General features: G+C 41.7%; 1 protein-coding gene and 1 long non-coding RNA gene across 19 annotated transcripts in view; one reads left to right on the forward strand and one right to left on the reverse strand.

The window, feature by feature from the left end:
- Nucleotides 1–27,134, forward strand: part of ANKS1B (ankyrin repeat and sterile alpha motif domain containing 1B) — an 870,204-nt gene that overhangs the window by 837,318 nt on the left and 5,752 nt on the right. For all 17 annotated transcript variants that reach the window (XM_059726322.1, XM_059726321.1, XM_019480905.2 and 14 more), the window contains 2 exons: nt 14,739–14,825; nt 20,122–20,259. In XM_059726322.1, the coding sequence (XP_059582305.1) occupies nt 14,739–14,825; nt 20,122–20,259 (225 nt within the window). The remainder of the gene's footprint in view (nt 1–14,738; nt 14,826–20,121; nt 20,260–27,134) is intronic.
- The window catches only part of LOC132250115 (uncharacterized), a 77,925-nt gene that overhangs the window by 24,261 nt on the left and 26,530 nt on the right, over nt 1–27,134 (reverse strand). Inside the window, exons 2-3 of one of the 2 annotated variants that reach the window (XR_009461675.1) lie at nt 26,387–26,500; nt 20,255–22,351 (exon numbers count right to left, since the gene is read on the reverse strand). This is a non-coding gene — a long non-coding RNA (uncharacterized LOC132250115). Of the gene's footprint in view, nt 1–20,254; nt 22,352–26,386; nt 26,501–27,134 lie in introns of those variants that run through there. The other variant, XR_009461676.1, reaches the window with a different exon arrangement.

The following is a 27,134-nucleotide window of genomic DNA, read 5'->3' on the forward strand; positions in this document are numbered from 1 at the left end:
TGAAGATAGCCAAAGATAAGTGGTACCTCCCAGAGATATAGAATACTTATATACACACCCAGCTGCCTCCTTCCTAATAGCGTTGGCTGTGGACACAGTAAAAATAAATAAATAAATGCAAGAACATGCCCAGAGATACCGTGCCAGAAAATGGGGGATATATTAGAGAGAAAGCCATACTTTCTGGCAAATTTGTATTTTCCTGTGGGCAGCTGTTAAGGTCTCCTGCCCAATCTGATTTCAAAGTCTGTGAAAAGCTGTCTACAGACAAGCTGCCCCCAGACTTGAGGGAAGCCTTTTTGGCGGCGGGACAGTCATTCACCAAGATTTGCTTGCAGGCAGCCATACAGACAGCTTTGGACATTTCTTATCATCTGAAGGAGGGAAGTCTGCTATACACTAATCTACCCACTCCAGTACTGAATGTTGCATAATCCAAATAAGTTACTACATGCTGATCCTGCTGGCTCTAGTCCAGCAAAGGCAATTTGCCTTCTATGCCTGACATGACGATGCTGCAAGAGCTTACCAATGATCCAAGACATATTAGCTTGAGACAAATGAACATGAGTCACCAGTGTGATGAGGTAATAAGTAAAGCTAACCACACTCTTTCTTGCATAAGTAGGTACGTCACAAACAGGTCTAGGGAGGTGATACTTCCCCTCTATGCGGCACTGGTCAGGCTGCAGCTGGAGTACTGCATCCAGTTTTGGGCACCGCACTTCAGGAGGGATGTAGATGGCCTGGAGAGGGTTCAGAGGAGGGCCACTCGTCTGTTTAAAGTCCTACAGAAAAAACCCTATGTGAACCCATTGAGAGAACTGAACCTCTTCAGCCTCCTCAAGAGGAGGCTGAGAGGTGATCTCCTGGCTGCCTACAAACTCATCGGGGTGGGGGGAGGCAGCAAGAATTAGGGGATACAATGTTTACCAGGGCGCCTGTCAGGGTAACTACAAATAATGGCCACAAACTGGAAGAGAGCAAATTGAGATTGGACATCAGGAAAAAATTCTTTACAGTGTGGGTTGCCAAAATATGGAATAAGCTTCCAAGGGAGGTGGTACTATCCACTTCTTTGGAGGTATTTAAAAGGAGATTGGACAGACACCTGGCTGGGGTCATCTGACACCAGCACTCATTCCTGCCCAGGGCAGGGAGTCGGACTCGATGATCTAATAGGTCCCTTCTGACCCTAAAAATCTATGAACCTATGAAAGGGAGGATACACCTCAATTTACTGTCGAGGGGAAAACCCTGGAGGTAGTTGAGCCTCTCTTACCTTGGTAGCCACCTCTCTCTGAGAGCATTCATTGATGAGGAAATTGCTTTGGCATGTTATTATTGATCGCAATCTCTGAAAAGACACCAAGTTCCAAGTGTACAATGCAGTTATCATCCCCACTCTCCTCTATGGATATTAAATCTGGATGACCTGTTGTTGCCATCTCCACAGCATGGAGAGGTATCACCGATGATGCTGCTGAAGAATCCTCCACATGAAATGGAAAGATTGCCAGACAAATGCCAATATCCTTGCTGAAGCCAGTGTTACCAGCGTTGAATTGGCGATCCTCAAGCACTAACTTCACTGGATCAGACAAAGCATGCAAACACCCAACTTTCAACTCCCAAAACAAGTGCTCTGCTCCCAGCATAGTAATGGCCTGAGAGTTCACAGCAGCCAAAAGAAATGCTACAATGTCTGCATAGGCACTGCCATCAAGAGCTCCGAGGAGCTGGCTGCTGACCAACACCGAATCTGGCTCACCAGGCCATTCTATCCAGCCTGCAGAGCCCCTAAAAAATTTAGTAAAGATTTATTTGCCCTGGCTCCCTGTCAAAGCTGGCTGGAGCCAGGGGCAGTAGGACCCAAGGGGAGCCCTGAAGCAGGCTTGCAGGCTTCAGCAGCCCACCCCCAGCCAGTTCCCTGCTTTCCTGCTCCAGTACCAGGTGGCTGTGTCTCCCGGCTGCATCCCTGGACCGCAGAGCATGGGACTGTGCTGATAGGGGTGTCTATGTGTGTGCGCATGTGTGTAGGCAGGCACAGAGGCAGAGTATGTGCATGTCTGCAGGCAAGGGGCAGAGAGAGAGTGTGTGTGTGTAGGCACAGGGGCAGAGTGCATGTATGTGTGTTCATAGGGTAAGTCCCACATGCACATCCCTCCATACACATGCACCTATGCCTCCCCTCGCACTGTCATACACAAACCCCAGCCACCCTCCCCCCATACCGACCCACACCCTACATACCCATGCACACACAGCACCCACAAACCTATACCCAGCCCCCACAATATACAAGAATAATACTTCATTTTAAGCTATTGTGCAGTCACCTCTGCATACACTACACAACACACATGTAAATCAGGACAAAAATATTTTTTTAAATCAAATTAATGAATGTTGTAGATGATTGCTTTTTAGAATATAATTTGGTATTTTTCTGGATCTGAGATGGCAAAACCCTTTCCTGAAAGCAATACTTCTGGGGGCAAAGGGAGGGACTTCTGGTGGCAAGGGTCAGGGGTTAGGGGGAGGGACTTCTTGTCACAAGATGGTGACCAGGGCTCCTGTCAAGGGGCGGGGCTACTCATGCGGCCCTTGACAGCTTGCCAAAACCTGGTATGCAGCCCTCCGCCCGAAATAATTGCCTGCCCCTGAGGTAAAGTATCTTGCCCTTGAAGCAGACAAGAGAGCACAGGAAGGAAATTAAGAGAAATTTCAGCCTATGACCTACTTTCCCTGTGGAAAGACCTGCATGTTCTGTGGATGGATATGTAGCTCAAGGATTGGACTCTTCAGTCATCTCAAGACCCATCAATGAGCCTGTAGTAGGGTGACAACACTCCCTCAGGTGGACTCAGAAGCCCTTTTCTTATTAAAACCAGTCCCTATATTACATACCCGGAGAGCTCCTTTCCAGAGGACACAAACCAAATCTTCTCATTCAAATAAACAAACATGTCTTGTCCACAGTAACCAATTGAGTACTGGTATACAGCAACCATAAACCAAACCTCTGGGTCTTTTCCCAGACTCCAGGAGAGAGGCAACCCTGGTGTGGTGCTTGTCCTTCAGGCAACCCACCTCCTCTCTCCTTCACCCTCACCTAGCTTCCCTTCTGGGAAGCTTCTTAACTTTCTTTGGTCATTCAATTTTCTTTATCAGCTAGCCAATCCCTCTAGGCAGGTCTGCAGTCACTTTTGCCTGCCTGTAGCTCGGCTCCAGCTGCTGAGGCTTGTAGCTTGCTGCACAGCTGTGGTAGAGATCATCATCTAATTGAGGGATTGCCAATGACAATGCATTCCCCCAAACCTTAGTTCCTTCCACTTCGTGGTATGGATGGTGGATGGTTCTTGAATGTAAAACAATCCTGTCTCTCTCCTGTTAGAGACATTAAACTAGATAACAGCAAGAAAGGCAGACCTACCAAGCCATATAGATTAGATTTTCAACCTGGCTGGATTATGTGCACTCTGCACCGAAGGCTTCTTGCAATCATGGACTACCTGTTAAAACAGAATAGCCCATCATTAAGCCCAGTCAAGAGAGACTTTGCAGCCATCTCAGCCCAACATCCTCTCAGGGAGAGTGTGTTTATCTTTTCCTGCCCCATGGTATTGGAGTGTCTGCTAGTGAAAGACCTTGTCCTTCAGTGGGGACCTCATTTTGTTCCTTACAAGTCTGGTGGGCCTCCTGTATTCTGGACTTTAGGAAGTCTCTTGCCTTCCACATATGAACAACAAAATCTTTCAGATTGTCCTGCAGGTCTTTGTTGTAACTGTGGAGAGCTCAAAGGTAGGCTCAACCAAGGAACTTAAGTTGACCTCTGATTGTGTCAAGGTGTGCTATACATTGCAAAGGCATTCCAATAGCAATTAGCATGTGCTCTATCAGAGCACAAACCTCATCTATGGCCAGGCTGACAAACCTGCAGCACATTTGCCACAAGTGGTATGAGCAGCCTCTGTATGTGGGGTGTGGCAGATCAGGAAGAGGCCAGGCAGTACGGTGGCAAGTAGGGCAGGAAGCAGCTGATTGTTTCAGTAAAGGAGATCAGAGTGACACTCGGGAAGGTTGGAGGTCTAATTTGTATCACAATGCCAAAAAGATTGGCCCCCGATGATCTATGGCATTTGTGACCTGTATTCATTCCATTTTTCTTCAAGGCTGGCCCATGGAGATCTGTTCACACCATACCAAGTATTATGCTGTTATTGAGGCTTCCAGATTGGAAGATATGGGATCCTATACATGTGTGTGGAGCCTGCTCCAATGAGCTGGAAATCCAATGCATTGGAGCAGACTTGATTAACAGACTGTGCTGGAGCATGGAAATTGACACACTTCCGCAGCGTTCCATGTCACATGTCAGTGTCGCCATGCCTCTCCACACTGAAAAAATGGCGGCTTGCTAATTAGTGCAGCTCACTAATTAAAGTGCCCAGCACCGCATCCCACAGCACGTGTAAAAATGCTTGTGTTTGGGAAAGCAGTCCAACTGCAGTTCTGCAGTTGATATTGTCCTAGGACTCTGGAGTGCCTACCACCAAATGGCCTAGGCATTGCTTTGGAGTCATCCACAGTGGAATACTCATACAGACAATCACTTGAAGGAAGAAAGGAAATTATTTTTCATGGGGTTCCCCACAGTTCCAGAAATTCAGCAGTGAAAGCATTAATTGCCACGGCTCTGGGAATCCTGCCACTGCTCCCCTGCTGCCAAATTTCCAGATTTGTGTAGTGCCGTAGGTGGTGCATGATATAGCCCCATGTGCCAGACTGTGCCACTTTAGTCAGATCTGGCAGGCAAGGTTGCAGTGGCACATCTGGATCAGGGCTGCAGACCAGTCTATGTGGTGATCCAGCCTAGGAACAGGCCATGCACCACTCATCTAGCCCACAAGGTCAGATAGGTTGAGCACCACCATTCTAAGCGATTACAGCAGCTAACATAAAGGTATTAATTATGGTATTTATAATTATTATGTTGTTATAATGATACTATAATTTATATTATAATTAAATAATTTGTTAAAGCATTTAGAGCCAGAAAAGTTGGTAAATATTTGCTAGAACATATGAAATATTTTCCAAATTGTCTCCAAAATCAGTTGCTCCAAGAGTGACCTTTTCTTACTTAATCACTATCATGCACGTTATTAAGGAACTGTGGGTCTGATGAAAAATGTTGTACTTCCTGTTTTGAAAAGCTCAAAAAATAAAATGGAACAAATTCCTGCTTTGTGTCTATGTTCAGATTTAAAAATAGAATGATGCGATTCCACAATTTAATTACATATAGGTAATCTCAGTCTACCATCTTCAGATAGCTATAAAAAGCAAGCACAGGCCATAATTAGCAGATTAGTTTAGAAAAATAGAAAGACTAGATTAAATTTTGATTTTTTACAAGCTTATAATGTGTGCTCCTAAATTTATACAATATGATCTTGAAAGTCATTTGGCATAGTTGAGTAATCTCTTGAAATCATGCGTACAGTATCCATTTTAATTACCTAGAGAGTAAAAATCTGTAAATGAATGTGTTTTTTTTCTCAGCCAATGTATCTTTCTATCATGAAAGATGAGTAATCTAGTCATCAAATTAAATTTTATATTGCAGTAGTTGGTACTCTTAAGGCCTCATTCAGGGGTGGAGTTGTACCAGGCTAGAGACTGTACAAATGAATATGAAGAGACAATTCTTTTTCTTGCAGAGCTTGTAGTCTAAGACCAGTGAAATGTGAAGGGTAGAGAGAGATGGGTTGCCCAATATATAAATATTTATACCTTTCTTTTTTAATTAACAAAGAAATAAATAGCCAAACTGGATTCCAAGAAATCCCATCTCCTTCTCAAACTCCCCTCCCACTAATTTTTATAGTTATAGGCACTATAATTCTTACAGTTAGAGGCACAGTCGAGGACCTCAGATGAAATGAGCTTGTCGGCAAGTGTGTTTTCTAAGTTAAACAGCTGCCATTACTGTCACAGCAATTTTTGTTTGGCTCAAGATCAAGGTAGAGATAGAAATACATTATTGGCTAAGGATACAATTTCTAATAACATGGACATCTATCTAATGCCCAGAGATTATTTTTAGGCCAATCCTCTATTTCATTCCATTTAGAAGGTACAGGATCCAATCCCATGGTTCTCTTTGCAGGATTTTCTTCTTAGAGATATATAGAAGAGAAATTAAATCTAGGTAATATAAGCACATTAACAGTCTGAGAGACTATATTAAGAATCTCCTTATAGAATTTTTAAGACTATACATTATTTGAAGTTCTTTACATGTCCTTTCAAGAATATAGTCTACCTTAATGAAGATAAGAGAATTGGATACCTAAAGTCTTTAAAGGTCACACAGAGGAAAGAATTGGGAGTTTGGTCCTACAGTAGTCAATAAGAAAAGTGTTCAAAAAAGTTTTCAACTACTGGGAAAGTCACAGCTGAAAATAGCGTTGTTCAAAGTTAATAACTATTAAGATATGTTGGTAACTAAAATAGGCAAGTTAAATGACTGACATATGGAAGAGATGTGGAAATAAAAAGGGTTCAGATACTAAATAGCTAGATACAGTGACAGTGCCTTCATTCCCTTGCTTTACCTGTGGCAAGTTAGGCTGTTCTTGGTGTTCTCAAGTGGTAGGCCTGGTAGTTGCGGATGAGGGATGCTTGTACAGTTTTAAGAATAGGTTAGACCAAGCATTTGCAACCTATGGCCCCAGCCAGATCTGGCCTACAGTATTGATCAGCAGGACAAGGATAACTAATGTGGCAGCTTTTTACAGCAGGGGGAATTGGTGGTATGTGTTGAGGAAGTTATCAGAATGGAGGCACCCAGGGACCCTGCACTGCCATATTGCGACCATCACTTTTTGCACCATAGAATCTACCATTTTACATAGCCAGTTGCTGTCTCCAGCAGCAGCACTCAGTGTTCGATGTAAGTGGTGGTGGTAGCCGGGGGCATGAGAGTGTTCCCCAGATAGGAAGAATGCCAAGTCAGGGCAACATTTAGTGTGGTGGTAGGGAAGCTGCAAGGGAAGCAGACTGATCACAAGCAGTGGACCCACCTTTACAGCCAAGCCATATTAATTCAGCCTATCCTTTTGTACAAGTTTCCCCCTTGTACCTTGGGAAAACAAACATTTCTATAGGATGGCTTGGTAAGGATGATCCTGAGCAGTGGGTGTGACTAGAACCCAGCCCTGCTTTATTATGATTCTATTAATCTACTTGTACCCTTGAACACAGCCTACCTTAATAAGCACTGAGATATAGTATATTGTGGAGCAATAGTATACAAGTGAGGTATGGGAAACGTCATATACCAGCGTGGCTTGTAATCAGTTGTCTCCTCATCTTAGCACACATTATGGAAAGTATAATTATAATGACTGACAACCAATTATTACTGTTGAATCCTATTTATTGTTTTTACAGTTGCAGTTAGGCTGTTTCCATGGATGCCCAAATGTACTTTGTGGTGGGTAAACCTAAAAGCAGTAGTCTCTGCTCCAAAGAGATGAACAGATGAAGGGTAGGGTAGGGTAGGTAGGGAAAAGGAGTACAGCATACAAGTAGTCCTGATAGAGAATGATCATATGAGCATGTGTCAGTGCAAATCCCATTCTAGGGGCAGATGCACCTTGGATGTGATAGATTAGAGTCTTTCAAATAACAGTGCCCATTAAGGATGCACATGTACCCTATACCTCCTTGTATAACTCTTTGTATCTGACAGATGTGCAGCTCCCTGCTGTAATTCATGGACCTTTGCAGGTGGAAGGTGGCTCTCCAGTCCACCCACCCCACTCTCCAGCGCAGGCTGGGCACACCCCAGATGGAACTCCCAGCCCTCACTTCTCCTCCCTCCCATTCTGAAGACAACATTGGGGGTGGGGCTGGACTATCAACCCAGTCCTGTTCCTGGTGCATGCTGACAGATATTAATGAATTAACCCTCATTACATGAGGGTTCATATTGTCACATGATCAGGCACTTTGAAAGCGCTGTGCAGCCATGCACTTCTGTAAGTGCACATCTGTAGAGCACTTTTAAGGGGCTGATGATCACGTGACACATGTCACTTCTGTTTGCATCCAAAAGGAACTTCCCATCAGTTCCCATTTACCACCCATAGTAGCAAGACGGAACTCCGTGAATATCCATCTTGCTACTTCATAGCTTCAAAATCACCTTTTTTATTGAATTGCTAAGTAAAGTTTGTTTTTACTCTTTGTCTTTCCCTACATTTCTTAAATTGGAATTGAATTCCAATCCTTTGGGCATTGGGGAGAACTGCTGTGTGCCAACCACCATGGCAGACTCTAAGCAGCAAGGATTCAAAGCCTGCTCACCCCGTGATAGAATCATCCCACTCACTAAGAGATATATCAGCATCTCTTCTGCCTTGGAAAGAGCTACATCCTGGATAAATGTTTGGAGTACAGACTATTTTCTTCCAGAATTTACTAGTCTGAGGATGCTGGACCCAGGTAACTTCTGCTTGAGCAATACAGGTGGATGCAAAGGTCTTGACAACAGAAATGGAAACCTGCATCAATCAGTATTTCTCCAAAGAGATACCATACCCTGAAAAAGGGCAGCAAAAGAAAGTCAATGGATAGGACACCATCCAAGAGGCACCAGTAACTTTGCTCACTACCTTGGCATCAGGAGCCTTAACAATGGAGCTAACATTTATGTTCCTAATACAGAAGGGTGACTCCAAGAAGAAGTGTCACGAGACCTAAATATGGCTCAAAGCACCATGAGAAAGAAGAAGCACCATAAGAAAGACATAAGATATTTTTTCTTCAAGGCTATTGCCCTCAAATCATGGGAGCAAAATAGGACGAAGGCATTCCAGTACTGTTCTCGGTGCCAGTGACAAAGCCAATCAGAAGCCAAGCTTCACAAAAACATCAAGATCCCCTCCAAAAATATCCTGTGCTCCAGGGCAGTAACTGATATCAGAACAAATTCATAGGCAAGAGCACCAGTTTCAAGAGTTCTGCTTGTCTGCCATCAGCTTATTCCTTCTCCCTAGCAGTGAGTAGGAATGTCTATTCCCTAAAACTCAAGTTTTATCACTAAGAGCTTTGCTTTGAGGCTGTCATCCACCCCCAGCTGATCCAGTATCCTTATGGCATGCTGCCTTGCCTCAGTAGCCTCATGATTCCCTAAGGTCCTCCTCATGTGCTTAGGAAGAAAACAGGATGATATCATTCTGTAACAACATCACTGGACAGGTCCTCCAGCACCACTCTGACATTGGATCCCAGATGCTGGAGATAGGAGACTGTCAGCAGCAAACCTGATCTCATCATCTTTGCCTGTTAAGGGAGTGATATCAGTTCATACCCCATAAGCTAACAGTTTCAAGGCATTCCAGGATCTCCTATCCTGAATTGCAAACAACATGGACAGTGACACAGAAATAGAGGTACGTCCCTCATGCTTTTTGATATTCATGGCATAACTTCAGCCTAGAATTGTTTTTCCCATGAACAAGGACATACTTGAGCCAGCTAGATGACACTGACAGACCCTGGCCTTTCTTCCCACACATAAATGGGTGGGAAAAAAGATACAGAATATCAGGGTCTCTTGAAGGGTTTTGAATATTTGATACCAATCCATATCTGTAGTGCAGCAGAAAATGCCAGAACAAAAATCATAAAAATTAAACTTTTTTGAGTGCAAAACATAGGTCAGTTCAGCTCTGGGTAATGCGTAATGTGCGTCTTCACAAAATATATTTTCTCAAATATAGAGAATGTCTCCCTTTCTGATGAAGATCCTATAGAAGAACAGGAAAGAAATGAAAGTTATACAAAAGGGCTTAGTGGTCACTAAAACAGGATTGCAGCCTCATCAGACGCAGATGTAAGGTTGATCATCGTCACGAGTCTTTTTTAGGGTTTGCAAGTACAGGGGGCTTATATTTTTAAAAGGAAGGAGTCCTTCAACTGAAGAACATTCCCTAAAAGATTCAAAGGCTATGTTGGAGTCATTAGGATTTTTACACACTGGGGTCTTTTCTAGATTGGTATACTAAACACCCAAATGAGACTTTTTGTGAAACTACCTAAATTGAAAAAGCTGAAACAGCCAAATATGTTAGGTTAATGCCTACATGGCATTAAATCCTGTACAAAGCTCAATACCCTGAGCCAATTTTGTGCTGTTGTCATAGGAGGAAAGGTGCTCACCTTTTCTATAATGGCTGCTGGTCAAAGGCCTTATCCAGGAGAGTGCCATAACTTCTTATGAAAGGGGTCACTGTGCATCCAAGAATTAATGATTCATAGGGTTAAAAGGGAGCAACCAAGAGGGACTGTGACTTGGTAGCCTAATAGGTCACTCATCTGGGAGAGGAAGTCCTGGGCTCTAGCCCCTGCTCCTGGGATTATGAATGCATTTTGTGGTAGATATTGCATTAAAAGAAAACTAAAATAACCCAGGAAGCAGGCTACTTTTACAGTACAGATTGGCCATGGAGTATAAGGCCATATATTGGTGTTCATGTATGATGTCATTTTTTAGGAGTTGACCTGTGAGCTGCCATGAATTTCATCTGCTTCCCATTGAGACACTGAACAGACAGGAAGGTCGCAGTATAATGTCATAATGTTACAGAGTCAATCTGATATCTTGAACCTGAAAATCGTAAGGAGAGGAGGCAGCATGCTCTCCCTGACAAATTTCTTGATCATGGACACATTACAGACAAGTGTGGAAACCTACCTGGTCCATCTACAAATGAAAGAGACTAGACCCCTGAAAGATGTGGGACTTAACATCTAAGTGTGCAGACTCACCTTCTTACCTGTCCTTTGAAACTCCATAGTGAAAATCATGACAGATAGTGAACAAGCTGGAAGCGCCCACTCCCACGTAACCAACCCCCCCACACAATATACAAGAGTAAGACTTTATTTGAGCTATTATACAATCACCTCTAAGTACGCTACTCAAAACATAAACAAGGATGACATTGTTTTAAACAAAATTGAAATGTTATAGATGTTTGATTTTTAGTTTCATTTGTTTTTTATTTATAACTTGTTAAAATGATATCATCTGAAAGACTTTGTGCGAGTGACCCTCGACAGTTCACTCTAATGCCCACCAGCTGAAATAATTGCCCTCTTCTGGCCTAGAGGCTATTCAGTTTTGATTGCAGTACCGGTAACATGGCGTAACCATGTTGGCTCATTTCCCAGGAGACAGTAATCACCTGGCAGACAACCTATGGCAAATCACAAATGGTCCCTGAAGATATTCATCTCTGGTAAGTGGAAGCTAAACTAGGATAACTTAGCCATTGTTTCATTCACAAGTAAACTGTCCTAGTTTAGGTTCCACTTAGAATGAGCTAGAGCAGACCCATAAAAGTTACCAGAGATCAACTGATGTACAGTAAGCCCTCCTTATGCACTGTATATTTTTCCACTGTTACCCAGAGCAAATGCCCAGCACTTGTGACTGAATATCCCTATGAGACATCATATTTATTTATACAAGTACTAAACGACTGCACAGTCAGCATCTCATGTAGACTGGCCTGTGCTGCTGTTGTTTTAAAAATATAGTCTAGCCCTGGTTATATCAGATCACCTAAGTTATGTAGTTTAAAACAGTGTTTGGAGAAAATTGAATGCAGCCAGGATAGAGGTTTATAGAGCAGATTAGGAAGGGGGAGTTCAAGGCACATTGGGCAGGGGGAGCTGGAGTGGGGGACGCATGTGCAAGATAGACTAATGTTGTGTCAAAATTGGTATCAATAACAGAGCAAGGAGACAAGTGAAAGAAACAGCTAGGATAGATAAATAAAGTGGACAGAGCTATGCAGATCTGCTGTGGCAAGGACAGGAAGTTTGAATTTGATATGGGCAAGGAAGGGAAACCTGCAAAGAAATTCAAAGCAAAGATGACACAATTGAATGAATGGGCAAAGAACTTAGTTGCCTGGTTTTGTGTGGGTAGAAAAGGGGGCAGATATTATTGTTAGGGAGACCACAGAAGAGGAAATTTCAGTAATCAGGATGGGAGACAGAGGCATTCCAAATGAAAGAGTTAGCTGTTGGGATAGAAAGAAAAGGACAAAAGCTAGATGATTGTTGGGTTGCATGATAGATCATTCAATCTGTATTGTCATATTTGTGAATATTTTGTCTGCAACTCAGTGTCTGCTGAGTGTGTTGGTTGCTGGTCTGATAGGGATACCAGAGATTTCACACATTCACTCCTATGCTTTTTGCGAATTGTCATTGAGTTTTATAGCAAGGCTTATATTTTAAATTAATTCAAACACATGCCATTGACAGGCACTCATTGTCCCCATCACAATATGTGTGCGTGCATGTGTGTACACACACACACACACGCAGCTGGAATTACTGTCTTGACGCAGATTTTTTTTCATTCTCCAGAAGCTTTCATTAATGAAAAAAAAATCTAGCTCTTGTTAACATTAACTTTATCCATATAAAATGGCATCTGACTTCCCTATTAAGTCTGTCACAAGTTGTTACTAAGAGATACAGCGTTCTCTTATAAATACATTAAGAGAGAGTTAACTTTAAAATAGATCAGAGACAGTTAACCTTAGCCTTGACATATAGTTTTAAATTTTGTTTGGCTAGCACAAATGTATAGTCCTGTTTGGTTCCTGAGGAAGCAAGATGCAATTAGATAGAAGATCTAATCACTGGCTCCCTCCTTCAACCTCATGCTATCTACTGTCAGCCCTACTTATTTCCCAGATGTATTGGTCCATATTCTATTCTGCCTCTGAGACATCTAAGACTTTGCTGCCACTAGCCCTAGAACTGTGCAGCTCACCTCAGAATTATGATCCTGTTCTATCAAGGTCGCCCAACAGAAGGAGATTGACCCATCCACATTTTGCCCTCTAGCCTAGCAGTTAGGATACTTTCCAAAGAAGTTGCAGACCTGAGTTATACAGCTCTAAGTTCTGGCCACTTACTCAGAGAGCAATTGGATCCATATTTCCCGCTTCCCAGGAAACTGCCCTAACTACCATGGGCTAGGAGCAGTCGAAAGCATCCTCTTGTCTGCTGAATCTAGGCTACCAGGCAGAAAGGAATGCAAAAATCAGAAGGAGCCAGGGCAGCATCCATGATAGCACCTGACTCTGTTCCACGGTGAAGAGAGCACTCACTTGGGAAGGAAGGTTCTAGCCCCTATTCCCAGTGCTGTTTATATAATTTTATCCAGTGACTAAGGCAACATGCAGAAATAGCATTAAGAGCAGGGGCCATAATCCAGATCTCCCCCTGTCACAGACTTGGTTTTTTCTTGCTTCTTGGCTAAGAGAGAGTTGCATAAAGAATATTTGCAGCTTACTGGCTTTGTGGCTCCTATGCGGGGAGAAATAGGATCATGATTATTAGTCATTCAAATACTTTAGAAATGCAGTATGATCTTGGACCATTATTTCTGGATACTGTATATTTCCAAGTTTCTATCTATGCTGTTTATGTTTCTTATTAAGTTTATACAATTGTATCAATAATGGAATTTATTCTGTTCAATTCTTGCAGTTGCTTGCTTGTTCTCTCTCCGATTCTGCTGTTCTTACTTGCGTAATTAAACTACAGCTGAATTTATGCTTTCTTCTCAAGAAAATGTAATTCCCTGTCATACTGTTGTGGAAAAGGGGCAGTATCTGTATCTGATTTACCAGCCATCTGCTGGACTATAATCTAGCCTATGCAGGTGTTGCATGGAAAAACTCATACTTCCTTACTAAAATTCAAAGTCCGTTTCTGTGGAACTACATATGTTTGACTTCATTTTTAATACACTTACACTGTTCACCCTTCAACATTTTCTCCAAAAAGTCTGATGATTAAATTCCTTAGTTTATAGCCAAACACGATGTCCATTCTACTTGGGCAGGTCATTTCTTAACTGCATGTGTCATTTTCATGGGTATTTAGGAACCTTAACAGCACAAAAATAAAACAGGCTTACAAAGAAGATGTCAGGAACTGTAAGTTCATCAACAAAGCAGGATAGCCCTATACTTTAATTCGTGTGTAAAGTGGTCCCAGTAGAAGCCACATTTAGAAAATTGCTTAGAGCAAGACAGTACAAAGTATAGTGCTGGACTGGCAGATATAGCAAGCTCAGTGAGCTACAAAGCCACCCTTTGGGAGGTGATTTATTTTTTTAAACAACAGATTATAACAACTCCCGCCACATCCAGTCCTACAGCAAATACACAGTGTGTTCATGTTATGTATTCTAGGAAAACTACCAAAGTGGTACAGCTTGGCTGGGGAGGGGGATCCGAGATGAATGGGGCATATCAGCACATAAAGAGAATGATAGATTGCTGAAACCTACATTCATTGTAGGAAATCTTTGATTATATGACTGCCTCCTTTTTAAGTTTCTGTGGTAGACTGATTTCCTTTTTTCTTTCCTGTGGAGCTGGGAAAAGGGAGTAGTACTTTCTCATCCTCCTCAACTAGCTGTGAAGCTCTTTTCAGATTCATAACTATAAGGCAGCTGTTTCAAAAGCCCAAAGCACAGTAAAACTCAACAGAGAGAGTCAAATATTTAAATTAAGTACATTTTGAATAACTCATGTATATTTTTACAGAAGAGAAGGGGGGATTAGACATGCTGCACTTGCCATTGAAACACAAACAGTTCTAACACTCCCTCGTGTTTATTTTAGAAGTCTACAGAGCAAATGAAGAAAGTACCTACTATTGTTCTATCAGTCTCTTACAAGGGAGTCAAATTTATTGATGCAACGAATAAGGTATGTATACTCTTTGGCTATCCAATGGTTTTCCTCACTGCACTGGTTGGGTTATCTAGTAAGAGCACAAAGCCATATGGGATGGGGGCCAGGCTTTGGGTTTCAAGTTCCCCTTTTAGTCATTCTTATACTAAATTACTAGAATGCTTTTGTCACCCACTCTGATAGACAAATAGAGTGACACTGATGGCAGTTCTGGAGGGAGCTCTGTCCAGCCCTCTTCTATCAAAAAGGAAGCTCATGACAAAAAGAGCTTGGCAGGATGCCCCCTCTCCCCTCCACAGAATCCTCCAACATATTCTGTCCAAAGCAGTATGTTAAACAAGCAGAAAGCCTATATTTTCTGTCTTTCAAAAAACAAAACACAGTTGCTTTTCCATATCCCAATAAGTACAGTAATTCTGGGTTTTTATACAAGATCAGCCTTCAGCCACATAAACAGACAGGATATTTATTTGTAGGTCCTCTTTCAAGCTCCTACCTACAATGGGGATTGTGGGCTTTAATGGTACTAGCAATCAGCCTCCCTGAACTGCAACAACAGCTTCTCCAGAATTGATTTGATTCTCATAATTTCTTCATCCTGCCATGTCCAGCTATATCTGCATTTTGTTTAGGTTTCTTCCATTATGTTTTTGCAATGGCTTACGTTGAGAGTCAGGAGAACTTTGTGCTGAACGGGGGGATAGTTTGATGCTCAGCAAAATTAATATTTGCCAAATCAGTATTTTATAGAGGATTCCCCCCTTGCAGACCTCTAAAATGACAAGAAAAGATAACCTACATAAATTAATGTGAATGGCAATAATAGCTAAAATTTAACATGCAGTCCAACAAAAGGCAGTTATCAACCCAGCTATTCTGATCAGTTTAGTAGGATTTTTAACTGGGTTTTTTGTGCCTGCTGAGTAGCCATGCCACACTGGTCGATCTGGCCTACATACCATCACTTCTTATTCTTTAACCTAGCTAGTCAGTTTAATGTTCATGTTACATTAGAAATGAGTTTTAAGAGGAGCTTAAACTTTGGAAAGGAGAGTGGTTTTATAGAGTAGCTCAGGCCAAGGGCTTCCAAGCATAGAGGATATTTCATAGATCACACCATCCACAGCATTTAAGAGAAAAGCCATTTCCAATTAATAAATGTTGTACTCTTAAGATATAATGATAAAATGGGGTCTCAGGCCGAAGGAAGACTCGGAACTCATTCCAGGAAAGCTGTATCAGTGGCTAATGGTGCCAAGTCAAAGTCCAGTCTCCTAGACTAGGGACAGAAGTTACACATAAACTGGTTCCAGTCATCAGAAACTGGTTTAAACCTGTAGCAGAAGAGAAGTTCAATGCACGTAAACCAGTGTCAAAATGGCTGAAACTGATTTAAGATACTACGTTCAACCAGGTTTATCAGAGTTAACTGGTTTGGGTCAAATCAGTTTATGAAACTTCTGTCCCAGACCCCTTCCTGGTAAAATTTAAATCACAGTCCCCCAGCATGCTTTCCAGCCTGGGCTGGGCTGGGCTGTCTGCTCCAGCAGAGAAGGGTTGGTGTGGGGAGGAGGGGGGAGGTTAGGAGAAGGCAGGGACTGCGCCCCATCCCCGCCCTGGCAAAGGCCAGCTGGGGTCTGAGGCAAGGAATGGGGGGTTAAACCCCTCTTCCCCCAAGTACAGAGTTGCCCTGCCCTGCTAAACTTACTGCTGGCTATGACTGTGGACTAAAAATCCCAGAGGCACCTGGAAATAGGAAGAGGAAGTGATGAGCAACCCTGCAGAGTCCTGCTACTGTGATTTCGGACTGCAAATCCAAGACACCTCAGGGGCAGCAGGAAGAGGAAGAAACACAGCCCATGCTGGCTATATGCCAGAGAGTCATGCTGTATTGCCCCCTGGCTCCTGGCCTGAGTCACTGCAGGCATGTGGCTGTAAAAAGTAACTGTCTGTTCACTTGTTAGTCAGTTTAATCTGTGTAGTTTAGACTAACCTGCAAAGGCTGAATGGATTCAGCCTTGGGCTTTTTGACTGTCTGTAATTAGCCTTGCTGGATTTAGAAAAACTCTCTTCCCATTTCTCTCTTGGTCACACATAACTCTAGTTCCTAGACAACCAATTTTGCTAAGTTGCCTTTGTGAAAAATGGAGCTTCTGAGACAATTTGGGGAGGGGGAAGAGGAGCTATTTTACAATAACTGTAATTCTTAAAAGCCACCATCTGAGCCACAGTCTTGCTTTTTTCAGAGCTGGTAAGGTTCTGGAGATGGAACCTTACGCACCCTTGGCCCGTGCCAGAGGCGTGCACCCCACAACAGCAAACTCTGCGCCACAAGGATATTTGTTTCTACTGTAGAAATAATCACTGGAAACTCTGAGTACTACATATAAACTGAATTTAGCAGTTACATTTGGCTCCTAGGAATTTATGATTGGTACTTATATTTAAAGTAAATTCAATATAAGTTACAAAACTTTACTTGATTATGAAGTTAAAAGTCTGCCAGCGTCCTATAATTTTCTATACACAGCCCTGTTTCAGTATAGGTTTATTCAATATTGGAGCCAGGGTCATAAAGAGATGCATGGTTTTTAGGAAATTGTTTTCTGAAATGAGGTTATTTTCACATGTATAGCAACAAGTGAAATGAGGTGAGTGTTGTCTGGGGATCAGTCCTCCATACAGTTCTAAATTGAATTCTTTTTCATCTTTAAGTGAAAGATTACTAACATAGCATCATATGGCAATGTATCAAATGTTACTTGTGGGTAACTAAATCCTTGCTTCTTAGTAAGTGATAACGATCTTTATCTAATCCAGCAGTTCCCAAACTGTGAATAAAGGCACTACAAAAAAAAAAAAAAAAAAAAGGCGGGGGGGACAACTTGCTGTATTTTGCTTAAAATATCAAAATCAAGTGACTGTTAAAGTATAAAGCTCTTTACAAAGTATTGTCCATTAAGGTATAATCACCGATTTTGTGATCTTCTGTGAATAGTACATTATATAGAAATAATATATTCTGTAACAATTTAAGATTAAGAGGATTATGTTGTCTTCAGTTACAGTGTCCTTATCTTGGACTTTTGCATAATTTGAAACAAAAAACCTGGAATGCTGCCCTTTCATTCAGATTTTATTCAGTCATTATTTCCTCAATTAGATATTAATATTCTTTTCAGAACACTTGCCAAGTATGTATGAGGGGGAGGTTGCATCTTGGCAGAATGAGAGAGACTCAAATGACCAAGTGAGGTATACTCTCTCTATAAACAAGAAAGAGCGAGATGTGCCAAAGATGCCTTTAATTTGCATAAATGTTAGCAACCCAACAAACTAGCTATAGATCTGCTAGACTTTGATTCTATAGATATTATATGTATTGCTAAGATCTTGCTGAGTTGCCTGAAGTGACCTCTAACTTGAATGCAGCGGAGATGTCACATGGGAGCAAGACAGTTCTGTATCTGGAGATGCAGCAAAGCCTGTAAACACACAACTAAAGCCACCCTTACTCAGAAAATCATATTGGGCATATGCTTTGCTGAGTCAGGGTCTAAATCTAAAGCAGTAATGCAGTCTCCTTCTCTTGTCTTCCTGGTTCTGTTAGCCAAAAAAGGGTTATTATATAGGTATTTTACGTAGATAAATATTCATAATTTCTTCAGAACTTTAAATACATCAGGCAGGCCATCCTACCTCAATAATATGCATACAAAATATGCTCAGTATGCAGTATGGTATACTTTAATTTGGCTATTACAAGTAGTATTCCTCTTTACATAAACAGTTTAATTTCTTCTTCTCCTTCTTACACCATGTTGTTTGCAGTAAACTGAGATAGGCTGCTAACTCTCACTTTAATAGAAATGACTTTAACTTCTATACTATGGTTAGTAATTTTATTCTTTTATTTGAGTTGGAAGATGAGTTTAAAGAAATTCAGTCAGAAGTGCAAACAGTTACAGCAAGCATCTGGTATGCTGTGCCTTGAGCCATTACATTTTGGCTGCCGTGGTACAAGATAGTGATTATTAATACAAACAATGGTATCAAGAAATGTAGAAACAGAATATTAATACTGTCTAATTAAGTCACTCTCACAGCCACTTCCCAGGAAAGAGGCCTCTGTCTCAGGATGTGTAAATTGTGCAGGACTCTTATTTGCAAAGGCAGACAGAACTATAGGAAAAAGTGTAATATTTTGCAGTTTTCTGAAGAGTCCCGAGGGATGCCAGTGGAGGGGTCAGAATTCAGTGGTCAATGCAAGAAGTTGAGTGTGGGATGTTTTAAACATATAGGACAGGGTTCAGGCAGAGTACCAAAAACACCCTCAGACTTGACTTGTAAGATGTTGGTGTGCCAGGGTGGATGGCAGGGGAGCCATGAGGGAGGGGCCCAATCCTTATTGTGGCAGCACAGCCCCAGCCCCTTCCCTGCCATCTGCCCCCAGGCACACATGCCAACCAAAATGCCTTTGCATGCTATGCTCTGGTACCCATGCTGGGGGTTGCTGCCTTCTGCTGATGTTGGACTTCCGGTTATGCTAAACTGTCATAGTTATGCTAAGCCACAGTTAAGCTAAGGCACTGAAAAGGAGCCTGGGAAGAATAGGCTTCGGTGACCTCTGGATGAACTGAGAAGAGATGTAAAAATTCATTAACAAGCAGAAAAGCTGGTATGAGAAAGGAGCAGTAGGTTTAAAGGAAAATTAATGAGTGCAGGTGCGGAGATAATGGACGAACCAAAGGGGCCAGGTATGAGCTTGGCAAAGAGACAAATAGAAATAGACAAACAGGATAGAAGGTTAGATATGCCTTTACACACAAGCTTGGACATTTGGGGTATAAATAGGGGTGCTGCATTGTTTGCTTCTGTGTAGGGGAGCAGATTTAATGCAGGGAGTTACTATCTTGTCCCAGCAGTTTTATTGAGTTGGACTGACTGCTAAACAGACCAGCCAGTGTACTGTCTGAGTGACAATAAATCTCTCTGAGCTTTTACCACCAAACATGAATTCAAATCAATCTTTCTGCATCATACCCGGACTCAGGAAGGCTGCTTGCGAGCACCAGCCTTCCGGAGTGCCTAAACACTGAAAGCGACAGCAAGCAAGGGGCTACCCGAACACCGTGGCTCGGAACAACAAATCACACTAAAGATTCAATACTTCTTGAAATATTTTAGTACAGAGAGTAAAAAAAAATTTAAAAACACAGAAAAGTCAGTCTTGGAGAAGCATCTGAATTTAACTCATATGATTATGGGGGGAAACAGTCTTGTTTTTTTTTGTTTTATTGTTTTTTTGCAGAATATTATTGCTGAACATGAAATCCGCAACATTTCTTGTGCTGCACAAGATCCTGAAGACCTCTCAACATTTGCCTACATCACTAAAGACTTGAAGACTAACCACCACTACTGCCATGTATTCACTGCATTTGACGTGGTCAGTTTATAGAGGCTATTACTTTTTTTATTAAATGTTCCCAGTACAAAATAATTAAAGATGATGCACATGTAACAGAGCAAAATGCTTCAAATGAGGCTGGCAGGTGATGGAGTGATACTGCTGTAAGAGAGCAAAAATTCTCTCTGAGATTAACTCACTAACAGAATACGCAGCTTTCTATAACAATTTAGAAACAGTATATCCTACATCAGTGAAAGGGGTTAGATTAGATGGCCCTTGAGGTCCCTAGGATTCCCTTCACTCCTCTATTTTAAGATCATGTTTCCTCTGGAACAACTTGCATGTTGTTTTTCAGCTGTTAGCTCCAATTCTTTAGGTTTGGCAAATGGCTGTCTTCACAACCCTATCATACAATTCTTTTAATTTGCTGTGTAGGGGACTGCCTCATAAGCAATTACTTTTATCACAGGCTTGGTTGCTTCCACAGAAACCTCAGGGAATTTAGAAAGAAGTAACAATCTTAATTACTCTTTTTTGAGAAAAAAAAACCCAGCATGCTACACAAAACTGTTTAACTGATGTACTCTTCCTAAGTTGGGCTCAGTCCTGCGAAGTAGTGGTCACTTAAGCTAACCTAAAGTTTGAAAGTAATCCTGTTGAAGTCAGTGGGACTGCACATTATCCCCCCTCAGTGTGGAGGGATGGTCTCTTAACATCCCCTTAGAGGCACAGTAGTAGGGTGGTTAATGCATCTTGCAAGCTTCAGAATTCAAAGGCCACCTTTGACCCAGCTGCAAATGTGGAGGTGGTCATCTGGTTGAAGCATCAAGTGACCAGACATGATGCTAATCACATCACTCCAGTCTCCACCATGGGCTACAAAAACTGGTGCATTTTAACCAAGTTAATGCCATGGGCTGCAAGGGTTAAGAGGACCTTTGATCTTCCAGCTTTACTTTTTTCAACAATTCTTGGTACTATGCCATTTTACTGAGTGAGGACAGAATCAACAGCTTGCAATATCAAGCTCCTTGTTTCTAGAAATTACCATTTTCTTGCATATAACCTTCATCCTTTTCCCCCCAAAACTAGCTGGGGAAAATTGGGGTGTACATTATGTATGAGGAAAAGGACTCCCTATGAGTCTGGAAATTTGGGGGGAGGGGGGGGAAGTATTGGAGCAGCGGCAGCATTAATTGCTGCAGCTCTAGGAGCCATGGTAATTAACACTAGCATCACTCCTTCCCTTTCCCCCTTTGCCCCTCTGCTGCCAAGTTTCTGGACCTGGGAGGAGCCCGCCTTCCCCACTGCATGCTGGATCAGGACTGCAGTTGAGGTTGGTCCATGGATAGACTCAGTGCACCAGATCCAACCAAGCACACAGCCCTGGACCCAGCACATTGTTCCAGAGCCAGTGAGCAGTCCAAGTCAGGACTGTGCAGGGCCCCAGAGCCAATGTGCAGGATTGGACCCAAAAACTGCATCCCAAATTGGGGCCTACTATGTAGCATGTTGAATCATGTCCCACTGTGCTTTGTGGCCCTGGTGCTGGTGTGCTGGATTGGGCTGGCCCCAGCAGGCAGCCCCCAGACCTCTGGCACTCACTACTCCAACGTGAGATTTTTTTTCCTGTTGTGGGGTCCTTCAAAAATGGGTGTGTGTAATATTCTGTGGTACATTATATGCGCAAAAAAGTATGTGTGCTTTTTATTTATGGTAAGTGCTACAAGCCACAAAATAGGAAAGCTGAAGATACCAAATGTGTATGAAGAGTTACATAATAAGTTTTATCTGGTTTAATTTGTGGAAAGTAAATACTCCTATCCATTAATACTTGAATTCCCTATTTAAGAAACCACACAATTAGCCAAACTACAAGGCTCCATACACATCTCAAGAGGTCTTGAGGACACCATGGTAACTAGCTATCACAGTTTCTCAAGTGGTTTGAAACATAGCAGCGCAAACAAAGATCCGTGCACAGCCTTGTCAGTTTTCTTCTTATAGTAGCTTTGAACAATACCACTGGATTTAATAAGAAACACTGTTGTTGTTAAAAGTATGTGCAAGTGTCCCTCTGCTTCATGTTGCACGTCATGCGTCTTTCCTTGTGAAGCCAGCAGGAATTCTAGTGAACAAGGAAAGCAGGTTTGGGTCCTTTGAAAATTCTATTCTAGCAGTGACTTTTCAAGCCTTAACCTATAAAGTTTTCAAAATTTGTCTTGTGGCTATATAATTTCTCTGGAGAGAAGCCAAAGTGGCAGCTTAAAGCTTTGAGGGTTTTAACTTTACCCCTTACAGCAGGGGTTGTCAGCCTTCAGCCCAAAGCCACATCCAGTCTGTGAAGAGGTTGGATCCTGCCAAAGGCAGCACAGGGAAGATCAGAGGCATGCAGTTGCACTATGCTCTTGTACCTGTGTTACCCTCACCACAGAATTTGCCCCCCTCATTGCCGCTGGGGAGAGGGGATTAGTGGAGACAGGAATTACAAGCAGCTTGGGCGCTCCAAGGGAAGTGGAGATTTGTGGCCTGCAACAAGGGCCAGGTCAGAAGTGGCAGCAAAAGATGTTTTCTCCCTGCCTTCAGCTCTTAAATCTTATATCCAACAAGAGTCCCTACAGCTCTTGCTACTGCAGTACAAAATAAATAAATATGCATTACACAGTAGTAGCTGAAATTCCTCTTGTGTCGTTTGTCTTACAAATGTGTATACTTCTTTGACACAGCATATTGTATATTTAATTCCTGAAGCTTCCTCCAATGGATGCAAGGAAGTTAGATCAGGACTACTTAAGATATACCTCAGCAGGTTACTTTTTCTGTAGCTCTGAAGATGGAGCAACCTAGCTGAACAGGAAAGTATATAAATTTAATTACAATCATTGCAAGAAATTTAGAAGGAAGTTTAGCATTTTGATTATATGATTTTATTAGTTCACATGTCTCTGTTATGGTTTTAATGCAGATAGGGAATAGAACCAAACTTAAAACTATTTAAAAATTAGAAAGGCCTTGGTCAACAAGCTGCTGGGTTATTAATTAAAGAGGGGGATATTAATGATGAGAACCTGCTAGGACTGGTCTGATTAAATCAAGTTGCATTATTGTTTTTCCCAATCCTTTGCAATGTTCCTGAATAGCTACCATGGATTGTATTTCATCCATAAACCTAATCATCATATGCAGACACACATATTTATAATCCCAGGTATAGTAACTGTAATTCATGTCTCTTTGCCTGTCAAGTGAAGACTAGTGATCCAGGAGTAATTTCAGCATTTTGCTCACTTTCCTCACCTTAGGGGTTGTGCTTAACTCCCCAAGCATTTATAATAGCTATTTTAAGCTGTACCAATAGCTTTTAATGTCCGACTGTCTTCACATAGTATTCTCCTGCTACATAGTTCCCATCAGGGTGCTGCCTATTCAGATACTCTTTTTGTGTTGTGTTTTTGTTGTTCTGGGTGTATCATTTCCAATGCAACCTCCAAGAAAAAAATACCTACATGTGCACAACTTACATATACCTCAGTTCCATTCTGTTTAAAGTCAAATTCTTGTTTGTTCCTATGCTAACTTGATGTTTTTGCCCCTAGAACAGTGCAGTGTAGGCTACATACCACATCTGTGAATATTTGCAGAAAACTTACATACCCATGCACACCATGACAGCTCTTCCATGTGAATCTAGCAGTGTCAGTAGAAGATTCACGTTTATATCGATTTATACGTGTAGGTATATATAGTGTGACAACAGAAACTAAATTGCATGCTGACAAAGTAATAGAAAAGAATAGAACTTCAGGTCTCCTTAAAATTTCCCCAAAAAACCCAAAACAAAAAAACCTGAAGCTATCGAACACTTTTGCAGAACAGAATTCAAATTAAATGCAATGAAGTACAATGCAAGCTACAGATAGAGTTGATATTTAGGGTTTGGGGTGACTCTGGGAAGAGGCACACACAAAACCCTGTGCCATGGTGGCTTGACCACTTCATGTGCAGGAGGTAGTGAACATGGACCAAGGATGGCTTCTCCCAGCACAACACTACCTGGAATTGCAGTTGAGTGCTGTAGACATACTAGCTGTATGCACCCAAGTACATGACTATAGAGTAATGTTCTTGCATAAAAATACCTCCCCTCACTCTCCACCCCCAAAAAAGAATCTGGTTTAAAGATCAGTTTACAAGTGAGTCCATTAGTTCATAAAGGCGGCTTTGTGCCCGTTCAGAAGTACAAAGCAGCCCTAAATGACTCGACGTTCTAGTGAAAGATTTCTTCCCGTCTCAAGGGGTCCTCCAGCAACCAAAAAGCCACCATGGCAGATCCTCTACTTAATCCCAAATTCACTACAGGGTGCACGCTCAAAATATTGTTTTGCTTAGCTGTTCCCTGGCTGCTGTAACAACGCCTATAACAGGCAACTGGCATTAATTATAATAGCCTCCTGCTCCAATTCATGCTAAGGACCGAACTTGCACCTGAAACCTCCTTCCTGCTGCTCTTGCACTGAATGTTCAAAGAGGATTAGGGTCTGTGTGGAATGGAGAAGAGAAGGATGTTTCAGGTGACCTTAAAGGGGAAAGTGGATTTGTTCTATTTTACTGCTCCTTTATGGTAGATTAAGGTAGCTCTGATTTTTTTTTTTTTGGTCTTAAAATGAGTTCTTGATGCTCTTTAGCATTAGAAATTCAGTTCTTGTCTGCCCTTGAAAACTCTGCTGCAACTAAGAACTACAAAAATTATGACATTCTGAATGGGAAGAATCCCACATAGCAATAGAAGGATGTTTTAATCAGATTCTGTAAGTGTCTGCTGTCTTCTTGGTTGGCTTTGCCAACACGCATTAAGATCAGTTCCTGGCACAAATGGAAGATCTTATCACATTCCTCACGGATGCCCTTCTTTTAAGACGATCTTGAAGGAAAATTCCTTGGGATTCCAAGAATTTTCTCCAATAAAATCAGGAAAGACCAAAACTGACACTGATTTTTCTAAGAAAAAAACAAGAACCCATTCTGCAGTTCCTACCATACATCAACATTATTTTAAAAAGGCCAAAAGCTCAATTTTTAAAAATATTTTGCAAATCCCTCATATGAAAGTCTGCAAAACCTTAAAGGATATACAATCTTATGCTCTTGTTTCAAATATCCTAGAGGTTTCAGCATAAAACAGTAAAATATAAAAACATTAAACATTTAAACATACAATGAGGCAGCAGCAATAATGTCTGTGGCACCTTAAAACAACTGACATTTTCACACAGCATAAATCAGTGAAAATGTAACATGACAGTTATAAATGCTAATAGCACAGTTGGACTACAAGTAAACTGGGTCAGGCTGGTATGCTTAGGTGCTGTGCTAGATGTGTTATGCCTCAAACTTAAACAAGACAATCCATTTTCCTCAAGCTCTCAGGTCATAGACATAATGCATCAGTATTACTTGTTTGCTTCTGACACCCTAGGGGAAGGGGGAAGCCTACACAGAATAGTGTAGCTCCAGCAGCTTCATTTCTCTTCCCAAAAGCCTGAAAGGGTAGTGTGGAGGCAGACAACTGGCACAGATATTGGAGCAACCACTGATTTTCTGTGTCAAATCTCCAGGTTATTCCACCAGGGGACAAACCTGCCTCCTACCCCAGTACTCTTAACAAGGGAGCCGTCCAGTAGAAACTCAAGTGAAATCTTGTGCAGTTTCTACCCCACTCTCTAGTAGTAGACCACATAGACCACTACCTGACCTGAAAATACTTCAAATGGAAAATCCTTTGTATTTTTCCTATAGATATTTTTTTCAGCAGATATCTTTTCTTATTTTAAAAATGACCAAAATCCAGTAACTCTTAACTCCATTGCATTCTTCCTTTTGTTTCAAGGCTTTTGCAAACTTAATACATCATCTATTTGCTTTATGTATATATTCATGTTTCAGTTTTCATTAAGAATATTCAGTTAATGCAGTATTTCTACTAAAATATATCTAAAAATATTTACCATACTCCCCCACCCCCTGGTAATCACATGACCACTGCCTGTCTGACTGCTGGACTGTCCCAGTGGTTCTCAATATTTTTAGATTCAAGGCATCCTTCTATAACTCTTATGAATTCAGTGACATCCTGTTTCAAAAACGAATTTATTATAGTGCTTACCTGCTTGAAGAGAGGCTGGGAAGGATGAAGGGCATCTGGCAGGGAAGTGTAGTGATAAAAGTTATCATTTAGAAGATTTGGGGATTGGGAGATGGTCCCTCAGTTAGATGGTAGCTGTAAATTAGAGAGAGTGCGAGACCAAAGGTCTGTAGAAGTTGCCTACTGTCCCACAATAAAGTTAGTTTAGTTCTTCTCATTCACATATGCCTGGTTTATTTGAACCTGGTGAACACTACAGGAAAAGCTTGTACTTAGCAACTCAAGCTTATCTCACTTACCTCCTCTCTCCCAGCAGGACCCTTCAAAGGCTGTCACAGCACCCCAGGGTGCCATGGCAACCTGGTGAGAATCACTGGATTACATATTTGCTGGTCATTGCTGTTGTATCATGCTTTATAAACAAACTCAAAAACAAAATAATTTGCACCAGCTCCTGATTGGTGGAAAGATCCAAACAGGAGGGCCTTCTTGTGGTCTCTGTATGGTAAATTCTATGTTCCCATCCACTCTCACAAATGTTTAGTGCAGGGGGTCCCAGTGATCTTTGTATGTATAACTGTCAGAGGAACTATCAGAGCACCATAGTTATAAGCTTCCTTGCTTTCTGAGCTGTTGTTATACCCTGTTAGTCAGTCAGTTCATTCTCTATGAATCTAGTTATTCTCTCATTACAGTTAATCCAATGTGATGAGACAGTATAGTGGCTTCCTGTCACTACAGCAATGCAAGATTTCTCTGAAGGCTTAGT

The sequence above is a fragment of the Alligator mississippiensis genome, chromosome 4 (assembly GCF_030867095.1).
Source record: "Alligator mississippiensis isolate rAllMis1 chromosome 4, rAllMis1, whole genome shotgun sequence".
Taxonomy (NCBI): Eukaryota; Metazoa; Chordata; order Crocodylia; family Alligatoridae; genus Alligator; species Alligator mississippiensis.